The sequence below is a fragment of the Corylus avellana genome, chromosome 1, assembly GCF_965113065.1.
Source record: "Corylus avellana chromosome 1, dhCorAvel1.hap1.2, whole genome shotgun sequence".
Classification (NCBI taxonomy): domain Eukaryota; kingdom Viridiplantae; phylum Streptophyta; class Magnoliopsida; order Fagales; family Betulaceae; genus Corylus; species Corylus avellana.
Window position 1 is genome coordinate 3,089,063 of NC_142490.1, and position 18,049 is coordinate 3,107,111.

The 18,049-nt window shown below is 38.5% G+C and overlaps 5 protein-coding genes across 5 annotated transcripts; 2 read left to right on the plus strand and 3 right to left on the minus strand.

The window, feature by feature from the left end:
• The first annotated feature begins 588 nt into the window (after window positions 1-588).
• LOC132170975 (DUF21 domain-containing protein At2g14520-like) lies at window positions 589-4,227 on the plus strand. The gene is made up of 11 exons (XM_059582150.2): window positions 589-766; window positions 1,510-1,586; window positions 1,684-1,767; window positions 1,870-1,983; window positions 2,065-2,151; window positions 2,336-2,475; window positions 2,573-2,660; window positions 3,013-3,086; window positions 3,211-3,332; window positions 3,803-4,062; window positions 4,141-4,227. Exons 1-11 carry the CDS (start codon window positions 589-591, stop codon window positions 4,180-4,182), a joined length of 1,266 nt encoding a protein of 421 aa, XP_059438133.1. The 3' UTR covers window positions 4,183-4,227.
• Window positions 3,979-8,892, minus strand: LOC148587857 (putative pentatricopeptide repeat-containing protein At5g65820). Its single transcript, XM_088516481.1, has 3 exons — window positions 6,517-8,892; window positions 5,384-5,529; window positions 3,979-5,273 (listed from the first exon to the last, which is right to left on the minus strand). The coding sequence occupies exon 1, from the start codon at window positions 8,644-8,646 to the stop codon at window positions 6,622-6,624; it is 2,025 nt and encodes a 674-aa protein (XP_088372607.1). The 5' UTR covers window positions 8,647-8,892; the 3' UTR covers window positions 3,979-5,273; window positions 5,384-5,529; window positions 6,517-6,621.
• Window positions 8,893-9,620: 728 nt separating this feature from the next.
• Window positions 9,621-12,003, plus strand: LOC132170874 (Tetratricopeptide repeat (TPR)-like superfamily protein). The gene is given in 2 exon segments (XM_088511646.1): window positions 9,621-10,988; window positions 10,991-12,003. Coding segments are annotated over 2 exon segments (2,184 nt in total). The 5' UTR covers window positions 9,621-9,664; the 3' UTR covers window positions 11,851-12,003.
• Window positions 11,996-15,753, minus strand: LOC132170875 (squalene epoxidase 3). The gene is given in 9 exon segments (XM_088511649.1): window positions 11,996-12,220; window positions 12,222-12,320; window positions 12,630-12,908; window positions 13,090-13,365; window positions 13,455-13,673; window positions 13,819-13,987; window positions 14,124-14,298; window positions 14,494-14,605; window positions 15,189-15,753. Coding segments are annotated over 9 exon segments (1,866 nt in total). The 5' UTR covers window positions 15,663-15,753; the 3' UTR covers window positions 11,996-12,157.
• A 646-nt stretch (window positions 15,754-16,399) lies between these two features.
• LOC132168503 (FAD/NAD(P)-binding oxidoreductase family protein) lies at window positions 16,400-17,867 on the minus strand. The gene is made up of 2 exons (XM_059579492.2): window positions 17,319-17,867; window positions 16,400-16,588 (listed from the first exon to the last, which is right to left on the minus strand). The coding sequence occupies exons 1-2, from the start codon at window positions 17,865-17,867 to the stop codon at window positions 16,400-16,402; spliced, it is 738 nt and encodes a 245-aa protein (XP_059435475.2).
• Between the last annotated feature and the right edge of the window lie 182 nt (window positions 17,868-18,049).

The window sequence follows — 18,049 nt, forward strand, 5'->3', positions numbered from 1 at the left end:
ACCTTCTGTCTTGATACATAAGTTGCAAAGTATACATGACACTAGATTTAGGTCCAAAAGAGGATCAACCGTGGGATAATCCATGTAACCACGGTTTCATAGACGATAGAAATTTCTAATAATTTTATTGTTTAGATGGTTAGAAATTCAGATAGTATATACGAGAGAATTCTTATATATTGCCACTTGGCACTTGCTCTAACAAGTTTCGAACCGTTCACTATTTGTACGTTGACATTTTCTATCTGAATTCCTAATACTTGGGACAAAAAATTGCTGAAAATCCGAATCCTGCCATGGACTCTTCGACACCTTGGCCTCTCAAAGCTCTCTTTCTGTTCCTTGAAAGAGAAGTAGAATAACAGAAGAAAAAAGTGTGCTCCAGACGTTTCAAGCAAAAGGGCACCACAAAAAAGGTGGGTGGAATCTGATTTCATTCTGCCATTGTGCAATAAATAGATCGAATAATATTTGGACTTCCATTATTCCAGAATATATGATTGTCTCTAAAGTAACTGTGTCTGCAACTGCAAGGGTCTAGAATATTAACACTATAAAGCTCAAAAGAAGAAGGAGAAGAAGAAGAAGATGGGTGTGGAGTATAGGTGCTGCGAAACAGGGTTTTTCATTCGCATAGCAATCATCACTTTGCTGGTGTTGTTTGCCGGGATGATGTCTGGGCTCACGTTGGGGCTCATGTCAATGAGCCTGGTCGAGCTTGAAGTTCTTATCAAGTCTGGAACGCCCAGTGATCGTAAACATGCTGGTAATTTACTTCATTAATTCATCTCCCTCTTCCTCTGCTCTTCTTAAATATAAAATACATCATACTTTTTCCACTACCTGCCTGTGTTTATATATATATATATGTATGTTGCAATTTGTTTAAGGAATGTGTAAATTTTGTTGGAGACAAAAAAGGTTTGAATTGTAAATTTTGGTAACGAAGTGAACCTTTTGAAGAAATTACTATAGGCCAACCAACGCCAAAGGTATCCATTATATATAGAAGACTTGTGTTACAGATTATTTTTACTTAAAAAACCTTCGTAACTTTGAAGACCCAATTTGTAATCCTGATAAATTATATGTTCACCTTTCACCGCAATAACTTCAGAACTTTTGACCTTCCTATGTAGGAATCATCTTGACAAACAAATCCCGTCTGCTTCAACACAAAACTCTGGCAACTGTAAACTTTTCTTTTGAATATGTTTAGACTTAAAGAACAATGTCTTTCTAGGTGTATAGTTTAATCTCTTGATATCTCTCACTTGTACAATATGTTCAATTATTGAAATAACCTTCTTTAAGATACTACCACATGACTCAAAAGAGACACGAATGAAATCAAAACATTAGAAAACATGGCAATCTGTTTTTTCAAAGATGATTTTAGTAATCCTTTCAAGTTGCATGGTATTGTATCATCAGCATGCTATTTCTTGATTGGAAACATTTTAGAGGGATTGACCCTTATTAGTTAAAGCTACCACTATGTTGTAACAGCGAAGATATTGCCCGTTGTGAGAAGACAGCATTTACTGCTTTGCACCCTATTAATCTGCAATGCTGCTGCAATGGAGGTAAGAGCGACCAGCAACAATGTAAATTAACACAGATTGGTGACTTAAAACTAGAAAAACTACAAATGTACTTGATCTCTGCAACTTGTTTCTTCAGACACTTCCCATTTTCCTGGATAGTATTGTCACAGCCTGGGGAGCTATCATTATTTCAGTGACCTTGATACTTGTGTTTGGTGAGGTCAGTTTCTTATCTTAGGGCATGTACGTATTTGCATGCATGTCCCAGAAAAAACAAGTGTTTTGGTGAAAATTGATTGGGATCTGAACTTTTTGTACGCAGATTATACCCCAAGCTGTTTGTACTCGATATGGTTTGGCAATCGGTGCAGCCATGGCTCCAGTTGTCCAGATACTTGTTTGGATTTGTTTTCCTGTTGCTTATCCAATAAGCAAGGTGATACTCTTTGGACCAGTTTCCATGCCTTTAAATTTCTTCATGATCCTGAGATATGTACTTTTGGTGGTATATTACCAGCTCTTAGATCTTATGTTGGGGAAAGACCATGATGCACTTTTTCGTCGAGCTGAACTGAAAACATTAGTTGATTTGCATGGTAACGAGGTATTGATTTCTTACTCAATTACGAAACATTAGTGGAATTGCTTAAAATCGCACTTTTGGCTTGCAAAATTGCATAGCCAAACAAACTCTTATTTTATTGTCTTATCCATTAACATGGAACCGAAATTCCCTATCTCTTCTGCCTACTGATTACACCATTGTTTTCTTATTGAATGGTATATAGGCTGGAAAAGGTGGAGAACTGACACGTGATGAGACAACGATCATTGCAGGAGCACTTGAACTTACTAAGAAAACAGCAAGGGATGCGATGACTCCTATATCTGAAACTTTTGCAATTGACGTCAATGCCAAACTTGATAGGTATTCTGAGTTTTCGTCAAAAACAAAACAAATTAATCAGTTCCATTTACTGGTGTGTCGTTGATGATCAAATGTCTTCTCTCTGGCGATCAAGTAGGGATCTGATGAAGCGAATTTTGGAGAAAGGGCATAGCAGAGTGCCAGTATATTATGAGCAACTGATAAACATCATTGGACTTATATTGGTACATACTCGTTGCATTTTATCATGAGAAGTAAAGTAGTTATTTTGTTTTCTGTTCATCCTATAATATGGTCTATTAGCTAATTATGATTCGACGAGTTTAGCTTGCCTTCAGTGAAGATCCTCCCATACAAAAGTAAACGGTGAGGGTTGCCTCCAGTGAAAAAGTAACTGGAGTTCTCTGCCAATCTTGCAATTTTCACCATTTATTTTTGCACTGGAGATCTGCAATTAAAAAAATACAGGAGGCAAAGCCAAACCCATGATTCGACATTCTACTAAAAACAAGACAAGGTGTCATAAATTGTTCATTGTAGATGTAAAGGGTATCACCATATATTTTTATGTTACAGGTGAAGAACTTATTAACCATCCATCCAGCTGACGAGATGCCTGTAAAGAATGTCACTATACGCAAGATTCCAAGGTATTTTACCTTGACCGAGTAATCAAGTATAACATATTGTTAGTCATATATGTGAACAACATATGCTTACATAAATATATACATTTACAACTATATACATATTCCGTATGCTTGTGTCTGCCAGGGTCTCAGAAACAATGCCTTTGTATGACATACTAAATGAGTTTCAGAAAGGTCATAGCCATATGGCTGTTGTTGTTAGAGAGCACAATGACACAGAGCAGTCAACTACTGAAAACCCAACTGGTAAGCACCCTATTTATGCAATGACATGCCTTGTTTAGCCTGTCATAGACTTAGAGCCGACAATTTTGACATGACATGAAAACCCGATACGAACCCAATATGAAATTAGCGGATTAGGGTTGAAGGGTCTAATTCATTTAATTAAATGGGTTGGGTTATGGTTGCCCTATATAGTCTTATACTCATGTTTCGACATGACCCAAACCTGCCACGCAACATAAAGGCTGACAATTTTTGACACGACCCGCAAACCCGACACAAACCTAACATTAAATTAGCGGATTATGATTGAGGGATGTAACTCTTTTAATTAAATGAATTGGATTATGGTTGACCTATATAGTCTTATAACTATGCCTCGACACAACCTAAATCTGACACACAAATATAAATTGCCACCTCTAGACTAATAGCTATATTAATTCTCCCTCAGGATCTAATTTATATTACTTGATTACATATAAATGTAGTAAGAGATATGAGGGTGGACATTCATGATGAAAGGCCTCTCCAAGAGAAAAGTTTAAAAAGCAAGAGGCCACTCAAGCAGTGGAAGAGTCTACCAAGTGATGGGGATATAAATAGAGGAGTCTCCAAGGGCAAGAAATGGTCAAAGGACTTGCACCCAGAAGTCCTGCATATCAGTGACGAGCCACTCCCGAATTTCACCGAAGAAGGGGAAGCTATTGGTATTATAACACTTGAAGATGTCATTGAAGAGCTCTTACAGGTAAGAGGAATTTTGTTTTGTTTAATTCTTTCTTATACTCTTAAGAAGTTTACATCCCTCTCCATTTTGTACATGTAGGAAGAAATCTATGATGAGACAGACAACCATGACGGGAGTTAATAATTTGAAAGCTTCTGTTACTACATAGACATACAACGTTGCTTTTTAAAGCAGATTGATTACTGATCATAGAAGATGAACAACGACTCCATTAGTCTCTGTAAATGAACAACACATAGTTGACAGGGGAACATAAGTACCATTTTTTCTTTTTCTTTTTTTGGTGCATAAGAGAACATGGATATATCATATATAACACCTAATAATATATGACTGCAATCAGTCGGACAACCCTTTAGATTTGAGCAAGATTGAGTGCTTGGGAAAATACATGAGGCTCCTTTCTATTTTTCAGAGTTATATCCTGGTGAATTAGAAAAGCTTCCATATCGGGATTAGGAGAGGAAAAATATTATGGCTTGTATGCACAATTATGGAAAATGCTTGGGTGTTGGGGGTATTACAAGTTTACTACAATCTTTTACAAACTCACATGGCAGTTCACATTTTTATGAAAATGAGTGTCATGTAACATTTATGAAAATAAGTGTCATGTGGATTATCATGTAGTAATCCAAATTTTGGTAGCTGACATAGTAAGTGCCACATGCATTGCTACATTAGTTTATACATGTGATAAGTGCCACGTGCACTACCACATGGTAGTCCACATTTTAATGGCTGCTGTAGCAAGTGTCACGTGAGTTGCTATGTCAGTTTGTAAAGAACTTGTAGTAAAAATAGTAATACCCCTAGCAACACTCCACAATTATATAGGTTATTCTATTCTAATCCCATAACTTAAGGTGAAATGTGGCTTCCTTCCTATTTTAGTATGAGAACTGGTAGGCTTACAAACAAATTTTACAAAAAAACTTTTACAACATGATGTAGCACAACATACATGATTAGAAATGAGATAAATTCAATTTTTGAGAAACCTAATCACATTGTGTCACATCACGTTGTAAAAGTTTTTTTATCAAATTTGTTTGTAAGCCTAGCATTTTTCTTTTAGTATACTACCATCATCACATGATATGTGAATAGCTTATTATAACCATTCTCATCCAGTTTAGTAGGGAAAAAAAAAGGAAAAAGAACATACTCAGGCTCAGCCCGCAATGATATACCAACAGTGAATCTCACATCTGTAAGCACCAAAGACAGCCTTAATTAGTTATCTTATCATCTAAACATGCTGCATAAAATCATAATTATTCAAGCCATCATTTTTCCCATCACCATAAGTATAAGTCACCTGTTAGAATCTGACTTGAATATGGGGTACTATCTGCACCTCTGGTTGCATAAGCAACTGTCACACAAAACTGCGATGTGCTTAGGTGCATAGAATGCTCCCATTTTCTTCAGGCAGGGAAATAGAGTTTCTATTTCATATGCACCCTGGAAAGAAAGAAAAGCGATGGTGTGAATGTTTCATTACATAACTAGCAAATAATATAATTTTTCAACAATATATACATCCATATCGACATGTATATTTGTGTATATTAAACCTGATGTTGATAGGAGATCGCAATCTGCCTTACCCTTACTGTGCTCTAAATTACAATTTCATATTTTCATTTTTAATTACTCTAAATTAAGTCTCATTATATTTTTCTCCTTATTTCAGTCCATAAATCAGCCATTCAGATATCTGAACTTGACATTAAGACAAATGAATTTCAAATGCATCTGGACTCTAAAAGCACTAATCTGTATGCAAATATATATAACTGACACACATAAATGTACCCAAAACTACATAGCACTAATAATTATTAGCTGATTTGCTCAAGCTAGTGATGGCAAACATGTTTCTACATAGAGATCAGTGATAGAAAAGACTTTTTGAAGAGCCATATACCTGGGACTCATGCAAAATGCCAGGGTAACGGCATTAACCGGAATTAGCCAAAATGAGGAGTGCATCACTGTTAATACTTGCTTTTTAAGTTCCAAATACTGTTACAAATCTTTCATGCCACTATAAACCATCTACCGAAGATCTTACCACCTTCTCTAGCTGATGAATGGCAGAAGACTAGCTACTAAGTATCTGTATAAAAGGCAATACAACACTACTATAGTTTTGAAATAAACAAACTGCATTTTAAATACTCCAAGTAAAATTACCTATTTACTTGATGACAATGATATTCTAGTAAATACAGAGAACTATACGTAATAAATAGCACTAAAGACAAAATCAAAAACAAACACAAAACAAACTGATAAAATAAACAGGCAAGAGAAAATACTACGAAAAAAAAAAAAAAACAGCTATTTCCCAATGTCAATTAGTGATGCATGCATTGTCACAGTTGCATCACAAACAAATTTAGATGATGTTTTTCTCAGGGATATAAATGGGTTCAGTACTATTACCATCCATGACGAGTGCATTACACAAATAATGGCTGAGAATCAATCACCTCCACACAATCTGCTGACTGAATGACATTTACTTTTATAGCAACTCTCTCATTCAAACTACAAAGTTTTAGCTCTACCATGCACTCCACCCCAACGGCGTCGACGAGACCTCCTTTTCCTCCCATCCTTTACCTCCTTAACTTTTTCTTTCAAGTCCCTTTCTCCTCGCCTTTTGTACATCTTGAAAGTAATCTGTCTATCTGCAGCCATCTTCCTTACCTTATCCGTTATCTCAGCCGCAATCTCCCTGTTATAAAGTTTCCTTAAACCACGCATGAGTTTAGCAAAAGTATCTGGCTGTGGCATTAAATCTGCATCCGTCATGTCCAGACAATATGAACAAGCCTCCTTCACATGGCCATTCGAAAAGAGCGCATGAATCCAAATTGTCCATGAATACACATTAAGCTCACAGCCTTTAGTCGTGATGCAACTCCATACATCTTTAGCTATTTCAAGCTTCCCTGCTCTTAATAGAGAATTCAATAGCTCTTTCAAGGTACCATAATGAGGGGCAGATAGAAGACCTCTACCAACCATTTCTTTGAAGTACTCACAAGCTTCAACTAGACAACCTTGCCCAATAAACCCATGAATCATTATAACAAAGGTGTCGAGACATGGACCAAGTCCATCTGCTTCTATTTCATTCCAAAGTCGTACCCCTTCCTTAACCTCCCCCAACTTGCAAGCTAACCTAATCACTGTATTGTAAATACTAACATCAGGACTGACACCAATCTTCCGCATCTCCTCCACAAGCTCCATGCACTCTTCCAGCTGTTCCTTCTTCTCATGAGCAATCATGATATGCAAATAAGTTGTCTGATTTGGAGTATGTCCCTGCTGTATCATACTATCCAAAAGCTCATAACTCTTATCAATCTTCCCCCACTTGCAAAACCCACTAATCAAGGTAGTGTACGTCACAACGTCAGCCTCCCACTCACTCCTCTGGCTCTCAACCAAAATCCGCATTGCCTCCTCCATTCTCTCCTGCCCACAAAGCGCCTGAATCAAAATAGTATAGGAAGTCGCATTCGGTTCACAACCCTTCCTCTTCATCTCCTTCAAAAGATCAAAAGCATCACTCATCTTCCCCACTTGAGCATACCCACTAAGCAAATTGTTATGAACCACAATGTCCGGCTCAAACCAGGCCTCTCTCATCTGCACCAACACAAACTTGGCCTCCATAAGCTTCCCTTCTCTACACCAACCATACAACAATGACGTAAAATGCTTAATTGTCGGCCTAAACCGAACCCTCATATCCTCAAACAACAATGCAGCTTCCTTAACACTACCATTCTTGCACAAAGCGTCCAACAAACACCCAAACACATACTCATCAGGCTCACAGCCATACTTTGGCATCTCATCCAATACTTCAATTGCTTTCTTAACCATCCTGGCGGAGGCAAACCGCCTCATTAGAACTACAAACACTTCTGGGGAAATCAACTGGGGATTATCCCTCCTCATTTCCTCAATCAAAGCCCAAACAGCACCGAATTGCCTCATTTTCCCCAAAATCTTTATCATAGATTTATACACTTCAAAGCTATGCCTGTATCCGGGCTGCTTCGAAGCCCAAACGAAAAACCGGTACCCCAAGTTCCCGGCATCGCCGCAGCGATTCAATACGCGCTCGGCAAAACCCGAACGCATAACAACACCGGATTCTACCAAAGCGAGCTCCAATTTGGGAACCCTCGAGTGGAATTTCTTTAAGATTCTATATACCTTTTCGACATCGGCGGCAAACTCGTCGTGGCTCTGTTTGTGGGTCTGATCGTCTGGGTGATTTTGAAGGCGAACTAGCCCAAACCCAGTTCTTGCAGCGTCTGATAGATGATTGCGGTTGCTCTGGCCGGTGGGTCTTCTACGGCTTGGGTTGAATTGTGTTGGGGTTTGGGGAAGACCCATTTGAGAGTGTGAGGGATGGGATTGGGGAATTTCATGGTGTGTAGAGTGTGACGCCGCGTGAAGGAGGTTGAAGGGCTGATTTGATTTGGAGGAATAGAGGAAGTGAGGGTGTTTATTGAAGAAAGTCATGGCTTTAGAAGATAATCTCTGCATTTTCGTTTGTGGGTCTGCAACTACAGCTCAGCTTGCTTGGCTTTCACTGATTTTACTACTTACCCACAAAAAAATAACGAAGAAGAACAGAATATAACTCTCAAATTTTCTAATTTTCTCGCCTTTTCTTGGAATCTCAAATCTCTCAAGTCTTGGTTACTTGTTGGGGGACCTATTCAAAGCTCGCTTGAAGCAAAGCAGTAACAAGGAGGGGAAACTTCATAAAGGCGGTTTCCGCTGCGTATAATAACGGTGAAGAGGGAATTTCTTTCCTTTTTTTCTTCTTCTTGTTTTTTTTTTTTATTTTAAAAAAATATATTAAGTATAGTAGTATTCATTAGACAGATAGCTGCTGATAAATATGCAAAGACATTTGAAAGAATAATTAGTGATTTTTTGATATTTTATGAACACCAATCCTATGATAAAATGGAAACATGACCTTAAATAAGACCAATGGGTTGGAATTTTTAGAATTGATTCTGATTTCTGATCCATTGTGATTAAGATTACGAATAAAACAATCTTATTTTACTCAAATCTCTTCCAACATATAACTTAAACCAAAGGTGATTCACGCCCACAAAATAAATTTTGGACTATAAAATAAATTTTTTTGGGCATGTTTGAAATTGCGTTTGAAAGGTTTAAAAGTATTTTTCACACTCAAAAAGTTCGTTTTAAAAATAATAATAATAATAATAGTTTGGTAAAAAAGTAATTTTTTTAAGTGCTTTTAACACTAAAAAAATAATCGTTTAGTAAAAAAATTAAAAATACTTTTAAGGGTCTAAAAAATTTAAAAATAGTTAAAAAAATCAAAAAAACAAAAAAACTTTTATCGAAAACTTAAAAATACTTTTGCCCAAAACCTTTTTTTTTTTTTTTTTAACTTAAAAAGCTCAATCTTAAACAGATACCATATAATATAAAGCTTCCTAATGAAAACATTCATACTGTGCTGCCGGCTACAAGCCTACAAGGCTACAATAACAGCAAAAAGAACAAAAAATGAGTGATGAAGCTCACGCTTATCAAAAGCACCGCCCAACAACAACGGCAACTTGTTGAGCTCAACCAAATGCTCGCAAAGCTCACTCGCTCAAACCGTTGCTCCGATTGCCTCCGCCTATTCACCCATATCCACTCGTCCCAATACCCCAAACCAGACCACTACACCTTCTCCGCCGCTATCACCGCCTGCACGAATCTCCGGGAGACGGCATTCGGAAACCAGCTCCACGCCCATGCTGTATCCACGGGCCTCAGAGCCTACCCTCACGTTGCAAATACTCTGCTTTCGCTTTATACTAAAGCGGAGGATTTGGATTCGGTGAGACGGGTCTTCGACGAGATTGAGAGCCCGGATGTATATTCGTGGACGACGGTGTTGTCCGCGTGTACAAAGCTTGGGTGCGTTGAGGATGCGTGGGAGGTGTTTGATAAAATGCCGAGGAAGGAGGTGGCGGTTTGGAATGCAATGATTACGGGGTGTGTGGAGAATGGGTATACGGAGGTTGCTGTTCGTTTGTTTAGTGAAATGCATAGGGTGGGTGTTAGGCATGACAATTACAGTTTTGCTAGTGTTTTGAGTGCGTGCTCTGTAAAGGCATTGGGTTTTGGGAGGCAGTTGCATTCGTTGGTATTCAAAACAGGGTATTTAGTTAGAGCCTCGGTGGTTAATGCTCTGCTTACGATGTACTTTAATTGTGGACGCGTTGCCGATGCTTATGAGGTATTTGAAGAAGTAGAAACTGAGGTATATGATCAGATTACTTTTAATGTGATGATAGATGGTTTGTTAGGCGTGGGAAGAAATGAAGAGGCCTTGGAAGTGTTCAGAGAGATGCAAGAGGCTTCTCTCAGTCCTACTGAGTTGACTTTTGTGAGTGTGATGGGATCGTGTTCATCTGCAAGAGTCGGACATCAAGTACATGCCCAAACAATCAAGATGGGTTTTGAAGCATGTACATCTGTGAGCAATGCGACTATAACCATGTATTCCAGTTGTGGGGATTTACATGCTGCTCAGATGGTGTTTGAGAGACTGGAGGAGAAGGATCTTGTCTCATGGAACACCATGATTTCCAGCTACGCTCAAGGGAATTTTGGTAAATCAGCAATCTTGGCCTACATGCAAATGCAAAGGGCAGGAACTGACCCTGATGAGTTTACTTTTGGAAGCTTGCTGGCAAGGTCAGAGTGCTTAGAAATTTTGGAGATGATGCACGCCCTTGCATCTTAAAATGGGCTCTTGTTGCAAATCCAAGTATCAAATGCATTAGTTTCTGGATACTCTAAGCATGGGAAGATAAAGCAGGCTTATCAAATATTCCACAATATCTACCCCAAAATTTGATATCCTGGAATACTATTATTGCAGGGTCGTTGTTAAGTGGATGTCCAATACAGGGCCTAGAACAATTCTCTCAATTGTTGAATACAGAACTAAGGCCGGATGTGTATACCCTCAGTCTTGTTTTGAGCATTTGTGCAAGCATTTCATCCTTGCAACATGGGAAACAGGTTCATGGTTATATTCTCAGATCCGGGTTATTTTCAGAGACGTCTTTGGGTAATGCCCTCCTGACAGCTTATGCAAAATGTGGGGTTTTAGATTGGTCTTTGAGAGTGTTCAACGCAATGGTTGAAAGAGAAACAATTTCTTGGAATGCCCTAATATCTGCATATGCACAGCATGGGCAAGGAGAAGATGCCGTGAACTGTTTTGAGGCAATGCAAGACTCGTCTGGGTTTGAACCAGATCAGGCCACCTTCACTGCAGTTCTTTCTTCCTGCAGTCATGCAGGTTTAGTTGATGATGGTTCTCGGATTTTCAACTCCATGGTGAAAAATTATGGCATGATTCCCGGAGTGGATCGTTTTTCTTGCATTGTCGACCTTCTAGGTCGTGGTGGGTATCTTGATGAGGCAGAAAGAATAATGAAGAGTAAGCATGTTGAAACACATCCCAATATCTGGTGGACATTGTTTAGTGCTTGTGCAGCTCACGGTAATATAAGACTAGCAAGAATAATTGCTGGATTTCTTCTTGAAACTGAAGGCAACAATCCATCAATTTATGTGCTTTTGTCAAACATATATGCAGCTGTGGGGCAATGGGAAGAATCAGCTAAGGTCAGGGAATTGATAAAGAGAACTGGGGTGATGAAGCAACCTGGCTGCAGTTGGATTGGGTCATAAAACCTTAAAAAGCAGTTAAACCAAAATCCTGCAATACGTGGCAAAGAAGCGGAGAAAAAAGAAAGAGGTATGCTATAGTACAATATAATGCCCACATTTGACCCATATTTAGTGAGGGAGAGAAGATTGAAATTCAAATTTCAAATTTTAATCCTTCTTTTCTTTCAATTTAGCTAACAGAATGATTGTTTGTTCGTCTAGTTGCATACACTTTCTAGGAGTATCACGAATAAAATAATTGTACAATGTCCTCTAGTAGAACCCTAAAACGTACAAATCTCCCCGTCATGCAAATTTGTTTGCTTGACTACAATAAAGTGAAAAGCAAATCGATGTTTGTGATGTCCTTGTAGATGTCACACTTGATGGGGAGGAGCTCTAGCACTATAATATGCCGGAACCGTTGCTGGGAGGAACATTTGCCTCACTCCTTCTGCCTTGATGATGGGAAATATTATACATGATGCACCCTGTAAAAGAAGAGTTTTTCAATAGGAATTATAGAAGAAATCTCCAATATAGGTATTCATGTTTTTGCTTATACAAGTCAAAAATTGAAGGAAAATGGCTAAACTCAGCACTAAACGCATTGCCGGCGTAGACATCCATGGTATGAAGCTCAAAGAAAGCAGTGGCCATAGGGTAGTTTACTGTTCATTCATGGCCATGGACATTAAAGTGGTACAAAAAAAAAAAAGAACAAAAAAAAAAAAAAAAAAAACTATCTATACGACTTGGCATTCTACAACAATCAATCAAAAAGGATAAAAACTACGCACCGAAATCAATCTAGCTCCAATCCACATGCGTCTAGGCGAAGGATATGGTAGTAGTAGACGAGCAACACCGTATATTGCCACAGCAAAGAAGTGGAGAAATAAACTTAATGGACGAGGGTTCAAACCAGACAATATAGCTACCGGCCCTGTCGAAAATATGCCTCCAAGGCTTAAATAGTCAAAACATGCTTGCCGCATCTCCTTCCTTGCAGGATTAGGCGAAGCAGAAAACACCTGATAGAGGGCACCGGCCAGAGTATTTATTGTCGACGCCACTGGCTGCATTAATAATAACCATATCATACAATGAGTTATACAATGTGAAAAATAACATCCCATGGACATAAAAAGGTTCCTTCACTTCCAACAATTTAGGAGCTAAACATGACACGTGTTTCAAAAATAAAGCATAAGATTTGTAATATTATCAAAGAGCCCTTTTTGTCTAGAAAGCTTATACCTTGCGTAAGGTGTAAAAGGATTCGAGATATTTGGACAATGAACCTGCATCATTAAGGTTACGCAGGGGCTTGAGAAGATCTCTGAGCACAACAATATCAGATAATGCCACAGTCATCCCCCCACCAGTTAAAGGATGACGCATGTTGAAAGCATCGCCCATTAAGAGGGCTCCGGGAGTAGGATGTGGATCGGCTGGCATGCTTCTATTTGGCATAGTTCTAATATTTCCTTTATCAACTGCAGCTATGAAGGCATCATGAAGCTCAGATGGAATCTGCAACAGAAGTAATTCTCGAGATTAATCCAAGGTAAAGAACATAGAGGACTTGATAAGGTAAGATCATATATGCAAAGAATAGATACCTGTGGAGCCACCACCGTTTTCAAATAGCTGGCCATCTCACCATTAGCAACAGAAGGCAATTTCTGCCCGGGTACATCAACCAAACATCGAACCTCTGTACTACTGATTGGATAAAACAAGATTGGTGAAGGGTCTGCCAAAATGACATGCCCATGATTTGCAAATGGAAGTTGACAGTTCTCCAAGACTAAACCCACAAAACACGAGGGCACGTCTACCTGTTAAAAATAACATGTAAATGTATATGGAAACAGACAACGCTATATTCTCTAGATGCTGGATAAAAGTCTATAAAACCAGCAATCATTTTCCAAATCAATTTTAACCACATGAAGCAAAATGTTACCAATTAGATAGTTTCACCTTCGGGTTGCAAAGAGTGCGGCGCAGATTTGAGAAGCAACCATCACACACAACTGTAAGAGGAGCATAAGCTTTATGTAGTTGACCATCCTTGGATTTGTATTGAACCCCCCTAACAACCCCATTTTCTTCAAGAAGGGATGTCACTGTACCTTGCTCCAATTGTACACTGAAAAACAGATTGAACATGAAAAGGGGCACAGAAAAAAAAAAATGTTTCGAGTACATTGCAAAACCTTAAACTGACTTGAAGAAGAATGAAACTTTACTATGCTACAGTGAAGTAAGAAGGCAAAAAAGAATACTTGGAAAGAGTGGCGGCTTTTTCTCTCATCCTTTGGATAAAACGCCCATTGTGGAAGCTCCTCCCAGCCACATCAGAATCAAATTTTTCCAAGGGATAAGACAGTCTAGCATTCTTTGCATCCTTGAAGAGAGCATATCCAAGCACTCGCTGAGCATCAATTTCCTCCAAGCAATCTGATGTCAAACAACATGCCAGAATTCACAACAAAAAACAAGTCTTGAGTACTCAATACATATCATATCCAACTAATTCTCTGATGGAACAGAAGTTAGTTCACAACCATGTTCTGCAATTATCCTCAGAATTTTCGTTATACTCAATGAATACTATAAATTACAACAAGGAGGTTAATTAGCTTCCATGAATACCTTCAAGGCCCAATTCAATTAATTTCAGGTATCCTCCAGGCTGAAGAAGCTCACCGACAATTCGGTCCGGCTCTGTCAAGTCTCTTTCTATGACATGAACCCGTCTGCCATCCTGCAATTAGTAGCAGAATAAATATGATTCCACTTGAAAAAAGCAATAATCAACAATTTCAAGTTAAATGGTCGTTAAAAACTTGCATGCAAAGCAGGTGAGTAAGAAACAAAAACTTGCAGCAAGATTTGTACAGCAAACTATACGGCGCTAATTCTGCCCATATCATCATCATTCATTAAGATCAACAAGCTGCCGTTCGCACGCAATATGCGTGCAAGCCCACAAAATTGAATAACCTACCCATTACACTTGCGGCATCTACTCCCACACACATCCACAACCCCAGAAATTCATAACAGGATCCCATTATGGCATTATGCCAAATTCATGAATTTGATCAGTGTCTACAATATATAACAGAAATTAAAAAAGTTAAGAAAATTCATTGGAAAAAGTTTTCATGACAACCACGCAAACATATACTTTCCAGAATTCCCCAATTCCTTTAAGTCAAAGCTGGGAAACCAACAACAAAATTCCATATTTAGAAATGACCCACCAATTTTCAGAACCATTAGAAAAAAAAATTCGACTAAAAAAAAAATCTTTTTTTAAAAAAGAGAAGAAAAGAAAACGTTACCTTGGCGAGGGTGTAAGCGAGGGCGGAACCGGCGACACCGGCGCCGACAATGATGACGTCGGTGCCGGAGCCGTTAACGGGACGGCAATCTCCGTCGGGGAAGCTCTCTTTCGCGCATTCTTGTGGAAAAGTCATCTTCTTTGTCTTTCTCTTATTGGCATTGCTATTGTTATTGCGACGGAGAGTGTAGAGAAGGACGAAGCCGAACAGGGAGGCAAAGAAAGTCCAGAGCACGTGCTGACCGATGACAAACATTTCCTTCTTCCGAACAAAACAATGGAACCAAGAAGAAGAAGAAGAACAACAACAACAATGGGCTGGGATGAAAAGCTCTCCTTTTCCCTCTACCTCTGGGGGAATGCTGGCTCTAGTCTTGCTTCTTCTGGGAGTTATGGGGGTCGGCTGATAGTGTGGATTTATTATGTTGGACCAGAGAGAGAGACTGTAGGAGGAAAGGGTGTGGTGGTGAGACATGGGGACGGGTGGGATTGTCAATGCGAACGTGATTCGTGAAATGTGTGGACGGTGGAGGAAGTTGTAGGAGCATGCGTAAGGGTCTTTTCGTTTTCGGCCTTTTTTCTTAAATAAATAAAATCTTTAAACGAATTCATTGTCTTTTAGCCTTTTAGGTTAGTATTAATAATTATAAAAATTATATTAATTTTTGGTAAATTTATAGAGAATGCTCTAATTATTGGGTTTTTTTTTTTTTTTCATGGTGACTATCTTTGGTTCTGCAATCTGCATGGTGCTGTTAAAGGTCTTAATATTATTGACCATGACCGCAAAAAGAAAGTTGAAACTCTCAAATTCAGGTAATATAGTTTAATAAGACATGGCATGGTACGTAAAGAGTAAAGAGTGAAGAGGGAACATTGGGTGCTAAGGGTGGGGTGGGGTCTCTTACTAACTGAATTTTAAATGAGATTTATTATATATTGTTTTCATGAAAGGGTTGTAGTTGCGACCTCATTATTAGATATAAGTAAAGTTTAAATTAATATTTCTGTTGGCAAGTAACTTGGGTAGTTACTTGTCTTTCTTATGATTGAAACTATGATTTAGTCTTCAAATGGTAGCTCAATCAGCTGGTCTCGTGAAGTAGAAATCATTAGTTCGAATTTACTTTCTTCTTCTTGTGTAGACGTGTCAAAAAAAAAACTATGATTTAGTCAATCTTTTAATTTATTTATTTTCTTGGGCAACCTTATTTAGTCAAATTTTATATTTGTACGTACGCATGCACCAAAGGATGCATGTTGGGGAGAAAATATTTCTCCACGCATACCTTCAAGGCCCAATTCCATTAATTTCAGGTATCCCCCAGGCTGGAGAAGTTCACCAACAATTCGGTCTGGCTCTGTCAAGTCTCTTTCTATCAAACAAACCCATCTTCCATCCTGCAATTAGTTGCAGAATAAATAAGATTGGACTTGAAAAACATAATAAGTAATAACGCTTGAAAAAGGAAATAATCTATAATTTCAAGTTAAATGGTCGTTCAAAAATTGCATGTCAAGTAGGTGAGGTAAAACACAAAAACTTGTACCAGGATTAATTTGTATAACAAACCATATGGGGCTAATTCTACCCATGCCAGTAAATTGTTCATTAAGATGGCTGTAACTTCCTTAGTTCCTTTTAGCATTCATTCAACTGAACAACCTCATTCAATTTTTTTTTTTTCTATGCAATCCCATTTAATTAAACTGTTTAATAAACTTCTCCCATACTCATTGTACTTGCATCATCTACTTCCACACACATCCATCACTCCAGAAATTTATAACAGATCCCCCAATAAAATATAATAACGCAAACATTATAAAAAGAAAGAAAAAGAAAAATCCCACCATCCCATGATGCCAAATTCATGAATTTGATCAGATGCCGACAGTAAATAACAATAAAACAGAAATTAAAACGTTAACAAAATTCATTGGAAAAAGTTGCCATAACAGCCAAGACAAGCATATACTTTCCAGAATTCTCTAATTCCTAAGGAAAACCAACATCAAAGTTATCATAATCACAAAAGACCCACCAATTTTCGCAACATTACAAAAATAATTCGACTAAAAACTACCAAATGTAAAATTTTTTGTTTTTTGTTTGGAAAGAAAACTTTACCTTGCCGAGGGTGTAAGCGAGGGTGGAACCGGCGACACGGGCGCCGACGATGATGACATCGGTGCCGGAGCCGTTAACGGGACGGCATTCTCTGCCAGCGAAGCTCTCTTCCGCGCATTCTTCTGGGAAATTCTTCTTCCTTGTCGTTCTTTTGCTGCTATTCCGACGGAGAGTGTAGAGAAGAACGAACCCAAGCAGCGAGGCAAAGAAGGTCCAGAGCACGTGCTGATCTATCAACACAATTTTCTTCCACGGAACGAAACAATGGAACCAAGAAGAAGAAGAAGAAGAACAATGGGTTGGGATCAAAAGCACTCCTTTTCCCTCTACCTCTCTGGGAATGCTGGCTCTCGTTTTGGTTCTTCTGGGCGTTGTGGGGGTTGATGGTGTGGATTGATTACGTAGGACGAGAGACGTTGTAGGAGGGGATGGGGTTTTATAGAGGAGAGTGCGGCGGTGAAATGGGCGTGACTGTGAATTTGAATGTGAATGTGGGTGTGGATGGTTTAAGGAGGGAATGTGGGTGCTTTTGTAGGAGACTTGGATCATCTGGAAATGGCATTGAGGTTGGGTGAGGAACCGACTTGGTTATTGTCTGTTGGGATTTATTATTATTATTATTATTATTATTATTATTTAGTTATTATTGTTTAAAATTTTGACTCTTGAGTAAGAGAGAATTAAAGGTTGTCTTTTAGGTTAGCACCCTGCAATTAAGGTCTTTAGTCTTG